The sequence below is a fragment of the Meriones unguiculatus genome, chromosome 7 (genome assembly GCF_030254825.1).
Source record: "Meriones unguiculatus strain TT.TT164.6M chromosome 7, Bangor_MerUng_6.1, whole genome shotgun sequence".
Classification (NCBI taxonomy): domain Eukaryota; kingdom Metazoa; phylum Chordata; class Mammalia; order Rodentia; family Muridae; genus Meriones; species Meriones unguiculatus.
This window is the reverse complement of record NC_083355.1, coordinates 105,636,682-105,649,097: the sequence shown is the minus strand read 5'-3', so window position 1 is coordinate 105,649,097 and position 12,416 is coordinate 105,636,682. Positions and strand designations below refer to the sequence as shown.

The window sequence follows — 12,416 nt, the reverse complement described above, 5'->3', positions numbered from 1 at the left end:
CAGGCTGGGGAGACAGTCATTTCCCATCACCACAAGCTGGGGTTTTCTCCTTTTCTACCTCACATATATGCTCTGTGCTCTCAACAAAGGATGAAAAGCTACAAGGACAAAAATGACATCCTCCAGACTTGAGACTCAGTAACATTGTGGTATTTGATGAATAATTTTTGTTGATTTCCGTGAGAGGGGGAATCTTATGAAGACTGGCCTTGAACTCCTGACCTCCCTAAGAGCTGGTGTTACAGGCATGTGTGTGCCATCATTTCTGGATTGATGAATTCTTAAAATAATAAACAACCATAATTTCCAGATATGAGCTCGATCCTTTACAAGATACTGATATTTCAGCAAAGTGATGACCATGGATACTCTCTAGCTGGGAAGAGTTGTACTCCAATGACTTCTTTGAATTGCGAACTATTAGATTGAACTCATAAAATGTGCATGTGTGAGTGGCTCTAAGAAGCAAGGGATGAATGGGGCAAAGGAAATAACGACATCAATTGGAGCCATGAGCAAACAAAAACAAATTAAAAACTAAAGTTAAAAATGAGTTCTAGTCCTATTCATCCCCAAGGAAGGTAAACTCATTTACTCTACGTCTCAGTTTTCCCGTGTATGATATTGAAAGAACCTGATAATTTTGACAGGATTAAACAAAGGAGACTTTCTGTCTGCTCTCTCCCTGCTCCATTCACAGTGAAGCACCGCCATGCCAGCTTCTGAGCAGGCCTTCTGAAGCCTCTAGTACTTCCCAGGGGTGGCAGCATAACTGGCAGATGACAGCACAAGCTCCCCCGGGGCTTGCTAGCCCAGAGGTACACCGGGGCTTTTCACTTGGAAAACTCAGCATTCAGCACAGACCACATGGTAGCACCGAAACCTGGCACTGGTGACCTAACAGATGATCCCAGAGAACCAAGGATGTATTTATCCTGGGGTTTCAGCTAAGGGGAGGAGACGAGGACTTCCTGTTCGGTGACCTGCATTATGGCTAAGCTGCCCACAGTGATGGCAATTTGTATTCTGAGCTGAAACTGGTTGCATTCTGTGAGTTCAGAGCTAGAAAATGAATATTTTATGCATGAGTCAGTACTTGAGTTCACTCTAAATCATCAAATCCTGTTCTTTAACAAGAGCTACCCATTAGGGGTGGTCTGCAGATGTCACCCTATCTACTCAGGACATTAAAGTCAGATAATGGAGCTATCGCTTCGCGGAGAGGCCTAACTGCTTCTACTCTGGCTCCTTTTCACATTACACTAGCAAAAATACTGTTTTATGCACATAAAGTAAAAGAAGCCACAATACTGTCATTTCAGGTCATGGCTTTAGCAGGAGGCAGTGTCAGGCCAGACTGAGGACCAACACTCCCTGCTGGCAGATTGCTTCCTACTGGGGGCAGCAAGCCAACCCCCCTTCCACTACTGGTTTGAAAAGGAGAAGAGGCTTTATCAGCCTTTTGACAAATACTTTCCAGAGAAATGTGATTTGTAAAAATACTAAAATAAGGACAACCACATTTTGTTTTGCTTTTCTCACTTGTAAAGCCAAATTACTCTAAAAAGACTCAGTGAAACTGCTGCAAAGCCAAGTTAAGAAAAACGGCGTGAGCTGTCACGGCACAATGTGTAAGGCAGGAAGGAGAGAGCCAGCTTTTCCTGTCTGCCACTGACATCTCAGAGGAGCCCAGTGGAGCTGGGACAGGCCTTGCAAACTGGCAGCTTTTGGTAAAATTAGTTTTCTGTTAATCAGAGTATGGGGCCGACTAATAATAGACAATTCAATATAACTCATTCTTGCCAAATCACGGAAGTTTTTAAAAGCAGGGGACACCATAAGCACTGACTTGTAACACAGAACCGTATAGAACTACAAGGACCACTATTGAAATTCTGGCTTCCGAGCAGCCAGATGTCGTGAGCAGAAGGCAGAGCCCTCCCAGTCACAGACTCCCTGCTTCCAAGATGACAAACTAAATCTTGACATCAGTCTGAAGGCTCCTTGACTGTGTCCTTTCACCAAATAAATCGGACCTTCCCCCATTTCGTCAGAGTTGCTTACGTGTGGTGTGTTCCAAATGCAATATCCAACTTTGCCTAGGACAGAAAAAAAGTAATTGATTTGAAAGAGTCTTACTTAATGCTTACTATTCATATCTACTGGAAATTAAATGGGGAAGGGATGAAGCCAAAGCTTTAAAAACAGCTGTTTTATTGCCCTCTATTGGACAAACAGAAGGCATGCTTTTATCACAGCATACACGAAGGCTCACTTAAAGCCTCTCTGTCTCCGTCTCTCTCTCTTTTATTTTGGTTATCCAATATGATTTAATACATACTACATTTTTAATTATAGTAATTAGGAGTGAGAGGCACAATTTCTTTAGTTGCCAAAAATAATAAAGTAAATGTGATTCTAAATAAAGCCTAAACTGAGATAGTTGGCTTCTACTGAAAAATTAATATGAACACAGTTTTAAGAACACATTTAAAATAGCATTGAATGCAGTGGCAACATAAAGACATTACAATGGTAAGTTAAAAGAGAAAGGCAGCTGAAGCTGAAATAAACGATGTCAAATGGCCTTGTATTGCCGAACGACAGTTTTACAAGTAAGGGCAGATATGTCGAAAGTAGAACACTTTTATCCAACATGTAGCCCAGTGAGACCCGGGTCAAGCAGAATGTGCCAAAAGAACAGCCTATGGAATAAACAATGAGCTCAGCGATCACTTAGCAGTACACTACCTGGGCACAAATCCTGCCTCACAATTTGACTGACTTTGAAAAAAAAAAAAAACACCTTATGTTGTACAATTTTGCTTTTGCCTGATTAAAACAGGCTATTGTTATGAGATGAGATGTGGAGTTGTCAGAGGAGGCTAAGAAAATAATGTATACGTGCTTAGGAAAGAGGCCTGTTTGTTGTAAGCAATCAACTGTGGCTTCTCCCTACCACGGGCCTGAAGCACAGGACTGGCTGCCAGGCAGAGATGGACAACAGGAACACCCAAGTAGGCACCGTACAGTTTGTGGATGCTCCTAACAGCTCCACGAGCTTCGGGGATACATGTATCCCAGCATGCACTTGTGTTTTTTGGCTAGAGAAAAAAAGGTATGAACTGTACCTCATGTCTTTAAAATTACAAAATCAGTTACTATATATATATATATATATATATATATATATATTTTTTTTTTTTTAAACTGAAAAAGAACAGTGGTTAAGAGAACCGGCTTCTAAGGTTAGTTTGGCTACAAGTTACATTCTTTCAGGCAAGACTAAGCACAAACAGGGCTGAAAGTATCTTCAGTGGATACTCTTTAATGAGTGCTATTTTTGGCTAATGCACCATCTCTTTCAAATGCTTTAATGAATGCCATTAGCAATCCAGTTTATACACACCCACCCCCCACACACATAAGATATAAACAAATGAGAAGTGACAAGGCCAGAATGAGCATCATGGAGTGGACCGTTGTGCCAGACTCACTCTTCAACTCACACATCCAAGCCCAGACCCAAATGTGCCCGTGTCTAGTGAGAGGGACTTGATGGTCATAGGAAGTGAGTGTGTACAAAACAATCAGTGTGCTCACAGATACCAGACTGCTAGTGCACCCCCACCGCTCTCTGCCATGGAGAATATCTTGAGAACAGTCATCTACAAGGCAGAAGGAGAGCCTTCATCAAGAACTGTGTGGTCTGTACTATGATCCAAACTCTCAGCTTCCTAGGTGTCTCTTATTTAAGCTGCACAGTCCAAACAAATGTCTTCCATCTATAAATGCTGTTATGGTAGCCCAGGTATAGCCCTGAGGCAGGACTCAGGGAAAGTGAGTCCTCACCACCACTGTCACCTCAATTTCCAGCCCTTGCACTAAATATATACCCAGCTGGTTCCTTGATGCATGTGACTGCCAGAAAAACTCCAGATGGAAAGGCACTTCAGGAGGACTGGGCGGGGCCACAATTATCTTGCGTTTCCCACTTAGAGCAGTAGTTCTCAACCTGAGGGTCACGACCCCTTTGGAAGTCAACTGGGTTGCCTAAGACCATTGGAAAACAGAGATATTTACCCTACAATTCATAACAGTAGAAAAATTACAGTTATGACGTAGCAGTGAAAATAATTTCATGGTCGGGGGGTCACCACAACCTGAGGAACTGTACTGAAGGGTCACTGCGTCAGGGAAGGTTGAGAACTACTGATGGACAGTGAGGCTCTCCTGTAAGGGGCTTTGCACAGGTTTGAGAGAATGTGTCCTTATGCCTCTAGTGGCCACCCTGCTCTCGGGTGCAGGACTCTCTTCTGCGATCAGTTGCTGTTGTCTGAGGACTCTTTAATCATGGGCTCTCAGGAGTCCTGCAGCAGTTTACTTTTTTTTTTTTTTTTTTTGTAATTCCAATATATTATTTTATTCAATTGTGCAGTTTACTTTTTGTAACCAATTCTGTTGGTGGAAATCAAATCGAGCAACAGAATTTTAGGTAAACAGAGGCATAAAGATACCTCAGTGCATAAGATGAACTACAACACCTTTCGTGGAAGAGGATTTACTTAGTGATACTGAAGATGGAACCTCAGGCCTTGTGGATACTAGGCTAGCACTCTGGCACTGAGCTACACCCACAATCCAGAATGCATGGTTTGAAGCTTCAGTGATATGATGTGCAATGGGTTGAATCAGAAAAAAAAAAAAAAAAAAAAAAAAATGCAGTGAGGTGTTTAAATCCGAACCAATTGTTTTCTCTTAAAAAAAAAAAAAAAAAAAAAAAACAAAAAAAAACCCATGGCAGATTTAGAGCTGGAAGGAGCGTAATCAAAACTCTCACATTGAGAGTGAAGAAAGACAGCCTACCTAGAAGGACAATAGCAAAGAAAAGGATCCAGATATAACATCTCTCCTTTAAGAGCGGAAATCCTGGTGTGTACACATTCATGTGGTACATGCAGTATACACAACCACGCACGTGCTTGCCGTCAGAGGCTGACTTCCTGTGCTCTTGAGAAAGAGCCTCTCACTGAGCCTGAAGACAGGCTGGTGGCCAACAAGCCCCAGAGCGCCTCCCCTCTCAGAGTACTGGGGCTAAAGGTGTGCGTGCGGCTTTCAAAGTGGGTGTGGGGATTAAACTTGGGTCCCCAAGCTTATGTAGGAAGTACTTCTAGCCAGGCCAAAACCAGACACCTTGCGCCCCCTTTACTACAGTGAAGACCGGGAGGGAAAACTGTAGCCGTGTTTCACTATGGCTCCTCGGAAATGGGTGGTAATCACGCCGAAAGGCAGGAAACAGTGAATGTTCTACCTGCTACTTTACAGTTACAGAGAGAAAAGAGTTTTAGAAATTCTCCTTAATCCCTTTGCTTCCTATTTTGCCTGCTTGTTGCTTAAAATAACATATGGAATCTCTAAAAGACATCCTTTTAGACATGGCGGATAAAGGGACTGCTATAACACGCCCAAGACCCACCAGTCATTCTGCGGACTCACTACCAAGCAGAGGGCAATCGTGATCACTGGAGGTCACTGAGTTGGGATCTCAGTTTCTAGGCAGGCTTTTTGTTTGTTTGTTTGTTGTTGTTGTTGTTTCAGACAGGGTTTCTTTGTGTAGCCTTGACTGTCCTAGACTCGCTTTGTGGACCAGGCTGGCCTCGAACTCACAGAGATCTGCCTGCCTCTGCCTCCCCAAGTGCTATGGGTCTCTACATTTCTCTGGCTTATATGAAAAAGACTTAGGACAATTAAAGTGTCAGTGGCTAACAGAAGTCAGAGGTGTCATGGAAGCACATAATCAGCTGCGTTCAGAGAAAGGGATCCAAAGCCATTGGACCGCATCAGGAAAACAGGCCTATGCTGAAATACAGGTTGCAAGAAGCACAAGACAAACCAAGCACAACCAAGAGCTGGCTGGCCCTAGCAGAGAAGCTGCACTGAGTACAAACAACGGTAGAGAAAGCTTAGCTCTGAGATGAGCTACCAGAACAGGACAGCCGGCCTCAAACACAGGAATCTTTGCGTAAGCCAGCAAGAGATGACCTGTGCTGTGTTGTCCCAGAAAGCAGGAAATCTGGACCAACATGTAGCAGCTCCTAGAAGGAAGACCTCAAATCAAGATAAAGAAAACAGTCTTCCCGACATGGGTGTCCCTGCTTAATGGAGAGTTTCCTCAGGAGTGTTTAAGCCACAGTAAGACATGTTAAGTATCTGTTGGTAACACTGAAGGGGGAATGGCTGCCCGGGAGGGAGGATGGACTCCACCGACTCGCAGACTGAGCCTGAGATCAAGGCAGAAGGCAGCTTACCTGGCAGAGAGAAATGTTTGTGTAGGGTTTTGCCTGGGCATGTAAGTGTGCCTTGGCTTCCCTCTTATCACCGTGCACAAGCAGGATTGGTTTCTTCCTAAAAAGAGATCAGAAATGTGTAAGATGCATTGTTCACAAAGCTGGTTTCTTTTGTTTCGGACCACGAGCTGCCCTGTCATTGGTTTCTGGCCTTTGTGGCTAATATCACGTGACTGTCAGTGCTCATGCATTAGTTCCCGAGCCTGGTTTGCTGTCATACAGGTGAGTCGTGGCTCTACACAGTTCTTGAGTATTTGTCTTTTTTGCTTCCAAGGAGCGGGTTCTGTGCAAATGTTTAAGATGGAGTCAAGTAAAGATATGTGCTGGTGAGATGGCGCAGGGAGCAAAGGCGCTTGCCACCAAGGCTGACGGCCTCGGTTTGATGCCCTGGAACCCACATGGTGGAAGGAGAGAACCGGCCTCTGTGATCTGTCCTCTAAGCACAAGTGCGTCTGGGCATGTGCATCCCCACACACGGACATGTTCACACACACACAAGAAGTGGGAAGAAATTAGTACAGAAAAGTGACAATAACCTCCACATGGTGGCGCTTCCTTTCCTCCTGTCTTAAACCAATAACAGTTTTCTATTCATCCTGCACCTATTTACCAAGCTCCTGACACATGCTCTCCGTACTGTGCAAGATACAGGACACAAGCGAACAGGCAAGCCCTCAGCGAGGCACAGGCCTGCTGACAGGAAGCTAGTCAATGAGCTAGAGCCCCGAGGACGCTGCACAATTCCTGATTCTAAAGACTATAAACATGTTCTTTAGGAACATATTAAAAAGACTCTCCCTGTTTACTCATTCTGAGACAGGGTCTTGAGACATAGAGCAAGCTGGCCTTAACTCGATGCATTGTCCAGACTAACCTTCCATAGCCTCTCCAGTGCTGGGATACGGACACAAGCCACCAGACCTGGCTTTAAAAAGGTATTTTAAGAGATACTTCATCGTCAGTTAATCCTTAGAAATCAACGTATCCTTACAAACTCTTCTCAAACAAGAAAAATAGGAGTTTCCTCCAACAAGCGTCCTAGCAAGATAAACAGCTGCGGCCACACTGTTATACCTCAGCAGGCATGAGGCAACATTCCAATGGAGACCATCGCTGTGCTCTCGAGTTCAGAGGTACTGTCTGGCTGCCTCACGCCCACGCTAGCTTTGCTCCAGCGGGACTGGCATACAAACGGACGAAGCATGCATTCCTAGTGCTTTTCTACTTAGAGATGGTGTGGCTGGCAAACCACACAGAGAGGAATGCAAGAAATGTTAGTGTCACACGTCATTCAAATATCAAGTCACCAAGCATTAGGGATGGATGTTGACGTGCTCATTCCGGCCTTCAGACTTAACTGTTCTGTGGACTACTACAGAAGGGTAACACCTGGATGCAGCGAGATGCAGGCCCTCACACCTGTGGTGTTCCACAATGTAATTGTGGGTGTTTCTTGCCATTTACTCATTCTTTAGCTTTGTAGTATTGTCACAACTTTCCCAAGATGCATTTGGTAACAAGGGGTAGAGTGAAGGACTGTATTCTTTGACTTTGGCTTTGCTGTAACAAAGCACCACAAACCAAGTGGCTTATACCACAAAAATCTGGGATGCCACAGTTCTGGAAGCAGTAAACCTGAGATCTGGTGCTTGCAGCCTGGTGCCAGCATACTGGCTCCTGAAGAGGACTGAGGAAGAACCAGGCCTCACTCTGGCTTCAGGGGCAGGGGGATATGCATGAGGGGCGGGGAAGGAGGCAGACTTAACCACTGTTTGGCTTACAGTTCACACTCTCCTTTTGTCTTCCGTCTTCTCTGTCTCTGTGTCCAACTTCCTCCTTTTTATAAGGATGCCAACATGCTGGATTACTGGCTGCCTATTGAGGTCAACTCAGCTTGACTCATGAATTCTGTAAAGATCTGACCTATAAATATAGTCTCATGCAGAGGTACTAAGGCTTGGAAAGCCAAAGCATCAATTCAACACATAAGAGGTAGGAAAGGAATTATAGCCTACACTTGTCAATACTGTGAAAGGTGACATTTGATTTCAAGGTCCTTGAGAAGCAAAAGAAAAAGAAGCAGAAAGCAACAGTGTAACAACACTCAGGAACCAGGTGGAGGCAACATCCAAATTATCCCCATAAACCCAGTCTCCCTTTTCCTAGCAAATCCCTTATTGCATGTAAGACAAGCTGGGCTCAGTTAGAAGACCACATATCTAGCCTTAGAGATGGCAGTGTCATGTGAGCTCTGTTCTATAAAAGAGAAGAGACTCAGGACCAGCCAGAACAGCTCAGAGTGACATGGATGGAGGAGGAGTCCTCTTTCTTCTCCTATCTGGAACACAGACAAGACAGTTGGAGCTTAGGCTGTCATCCTGGTCCATGAGGTAACTCTACGAAGTCAAAACACTAGGACACTAGGATGGTAGGATGGAATGACAGAAAAGGTGGGTGGTTAGGTCACAGAAAAACCCTGGTACTCTCTGTAGATACAGATACCTACCATTTGTAGTTAGAAAAAAAATTTTTTATATTAGTTACAGTTTATTTACTTTGTATCCCAGCTGTAGCCCCCCTCCCTCATTCCCTCCTAATCTTACCTTCCCTCCCTCATCTCCTCCCTGCCCCTCTCTAAATCCACTGCTAGGGGAGGTTCTCCTCCCCTTCCATCTGACCATAGCTTATCAGGTCTCTTCAGGACTGGTTGCAATATCCTTCTCTGTGGCCTAGCAAGGCTGCTCCTTCCTGGGGGGTGGCGGTGGGGTGGTCAAAGAGCCCATCACTGAGTTCATGTCAAATAGTCCCTGTTCTTCTTACTAGGGAACCCACTTGGATACTGAGCTGCCATGGGCTACATCAGAGCAGGGGTTCTAGGTTATATTCATGCATGGTCCTTGGTTGAAGATACAGTCTCAGAAACAACCCCTGTGCCCTGATACATTTGGTCCTTGTGGGGCTCCTGTCCTCTCCAGGTCATACTAACTCCCCCTTCTTTCATACGATTCCCTGCATTTTGCCCAAGGTTTGGTTATGAGTCTCAGCATCTGCTTTGATACACTGCTAGGTAGAGTCTTTCAGAGGCCCTCTGTGGTAGGCTCCTATCCTGTTACTTGTTTTCTTCTACTTCCAATATCCATCCCATTTGTCTTTCTAAGTGAGGATTGATCATCTTACCCCAGGTCCTCTTTCTTGTTTATCTACTACAGATGTACAGATTTTAGTATGTTTATCCTATCTTATAGGTCTAGTATCCACTTATAAGTGAGTACATACCGTGTGTGTCTTTCTGCTTCTGGGATACCTCATTCAGGATGATCTTTTCTAGATCCTACCATTTGCCTACAAATTTCATGATTTCCTTGTTTTTAATTGCTGAGTAGTATTCCATCGTGTAAAAGTATCACAATTTCTGTATCCATCCCTCTGATATGGACATCTGGGTCGTTTCCAGGTTCTGGCTATTATAAATAAGGCTGCAATGAACATGGTTGAACAAATGTTCTTCTTATGTACTTGGGCATCAATTGGATATATGCCTTGGAGTGGTATAGCTGGATCTTAAGGAAGCACTATTCCTAATTGAGAAAGCACCAGATTGATTTCTAAAGTGGTTGTACAAGTTTATATTCCCACCAGCAATGGAGGAGGGTTTCCTTTTTTCCACAACTTCTCCAGCATGTGCTGTCACTTGAATTTTTGATCTTAGCCATTCTGATGGGTGTCAGGTGAAATGTCAGGGTCGTTTTGATTTACATATCCTGATGGCTAAGGACGTTGAAATTCTTTAGGTGTTTCTCTGCCATTCTACAGTCCTCTACAGCAAATTCTCTGCTTAGCTCTGTACCCCATTTTTTAATTGGATTGCTTGATTTGTTGCTTTTTAACTTCTTGAGTTCTTTATATATTCTGGATATCAGCCCTCTGTCAGGGTTGGTGAAAATCCTTTCCTAGTCTTTAGGCTGTTGTTTTGTTCTGTTGACAGAGAGTTTTGCTTTACAGAAGCTTTTCAGTTTTATGAGGTCCCATTTATTGATTGTTGCTCTTAGAGCCTGTGCTATTGGTGTTCTGTTTAGGAAGTTGTTTCCTGTGCCAATGAGTTCTAGGCTTTTCCCCACTTTTTCTTTTAACCAATTTAGTGAGTCTGGTTTTATGTTGACATCTTTGACCCACTTGGACTTTAGTTTTTTGCAGGGTGATAAATATGGATCTATTTTCATTTTTCTGCATGTAGACATCCAGTTGGACCAGCACCATTTGTTGAAGATGCTGTCTTTTTTCCATTATATGGTTTTGGCTTCTTTGTCAAAAATCAAGTATTCATAGGTGTGTGGATTTATTTCTGGGTCTTCTATTCATTTCCATTGATCTACCATCTGTATTCTGTTTCTATGCCAATATCATGCAGTTTTTATTACTATTGCTCTGTAGTGCAGCTTAAGATCAGGGATGGAGATACCTCCAGATGATCTGTTGTTGCACAGGATTGTTTTGAAGGGGGACATAACTACAGACACTGAGGATATCCAAACAATCATTAGGTCATACTACAAAAGCCTATCTGCCACAAAATTTGAAAATCTAAAGAAAATGGACAATTTTCTTAATAGATTCCATCTACCAAAATTAAGTCAAGATCAGGAATTAAGATTGAATAGTCTTATATCCCCCAAGAAAATTGAAGCAGTCATCAATAGTCTCCCTTCCAAAAAAAATCCCTAGGCCAGATGGTTTCAGCACAGAATTCTACCAGATCTTCAAAGAAGTGCTAACTCCAATTTTCTTCAAACTATTCCACAAAATAGAAACAGAAGGAACATTACCAAACTCATCCTATGAAGCCAGTCACCTTGATAGCTAAACCACACAAAGACCCAACAAAAAAAGAAAACTTCAGAACTATCTCTCTTATGAACATTGATGCAAAAATACTCAATAAAATACTTGCAAACCGAATCCAAGAACATATCAAAGATATCATCCACCATGACCAAGTAGGCCTCATTTCAGGCATGCAAGGGTGGTTCAATACATGGACATCCATCAATGTAATCCACCATATAAATAAACTGAAGGAGAAAAACCACATGATCATCTCCTTAGATGCCGAAAAACATTTGACAAAATCCAACACCCATTAATGTTTAAAGTCTTGGAGAGATCAGGGATACAAGGTGAGAGACCAAAGGATAAGCAGCGATTGTTAACACTATGTAGAGTAGGCACGGTATAGCAGTAAGTTCCCTGAGGGGAGAGCTACCTCTCTGCGTTCTTTCCCCACCCACTAGAGATACAGTTGCTAGGAAACTGGACCCTCCCCCTAGGGAGGGACACCTGGTCATTAATAGTCTGGGAACCTTCCTATAGCCAATCGATTCAAAATGTAACACCTTGACCAATAGATGCCTGCCAGGCAGGAATTGCCCCTGCCTTGGGCATGCTGGGATGGACCAGAATCTATAAATCACCCCACTAACCTGGGTGCGGGGCGCTCAGCTCCCACCGCTTCAGCGGTGGGTGCTGTGTAGGCCCGAGCTGCAGCTTGTAATTTTCAATAAAAAGACCCTCATGTGTTTTGCAATGGAGTCGATTCCTGGAGATCTTTTGGGGGCTCGCAAACTGGGTATAACAAAGGCACATCCCTAAACATAGTAAAAGCAATATACAGCAAACCTATAACCAACATCAAACTCAATGGAGAGAAACTTAAATCAATCCCACTGAAATCAGGGACAAGACAAGGCTGCCCACTCTCCATATCTCTTCAACATAGTACTTGAAGTCCTAGCTAAAGCAATAAGACAACTAAAGGTGATCAAGGGGATACAAATTAGAAAGGAAGAGGTCAAAGTATCACTATTCGCAGATGATATGATAGTATATATGAGTGACCCCAAAATTCAACCAGAGAACTCCTTCAGCTGATAAACACCTTTAGTAATGTGGCTGGATACAAAATTAAATAAAAAAAACCAGAAGCCCTCCTGTATACCAAAGACAAAAGGGCCAAGAAAGAAATTAGGGAAACAACACCTTTTACAATAGCCACTAATACCATAAAGTACCTTG

The 12,416-nt window shown here is 43.4% G+C and overlaps 1 protein-coding gene across 2 annotated transcripts in view; it reads right to left on the bottom strand.

The window, feature by feature from the left end:
- Tdp1 (tyrosyl-DNA phosphodiesterase 1) overlaps window positions 1-12,416 on the bottom strand; it is a 76,997-nt gene that overhangs the window by 52,490 nt on the left and 12,091 nt on the right. Inside the window, exons 5-6 of one of the 2 annotated variants that reach the window (XM_021656662.2) lie at window positions 6,309-6,405; window positions 2,065-2,099 (exon numbers count right to left, since the gene is read on the bottom strand). The exons of the other annotated variant lie outside the window; for it this stretch is intronic. Of the exons in view, the coding sequence (XP_021512337.1) occupies window positions 2,065-2,099; window positions 6,309-6,405 (132 nt within the window). The remainder of the gene's footprint in view (window positions 1-2,064; window positions 2,100-6,308; window positions 6,406-12,416) is intronic. 2 annotated transcript variants of the gene reach the window in all.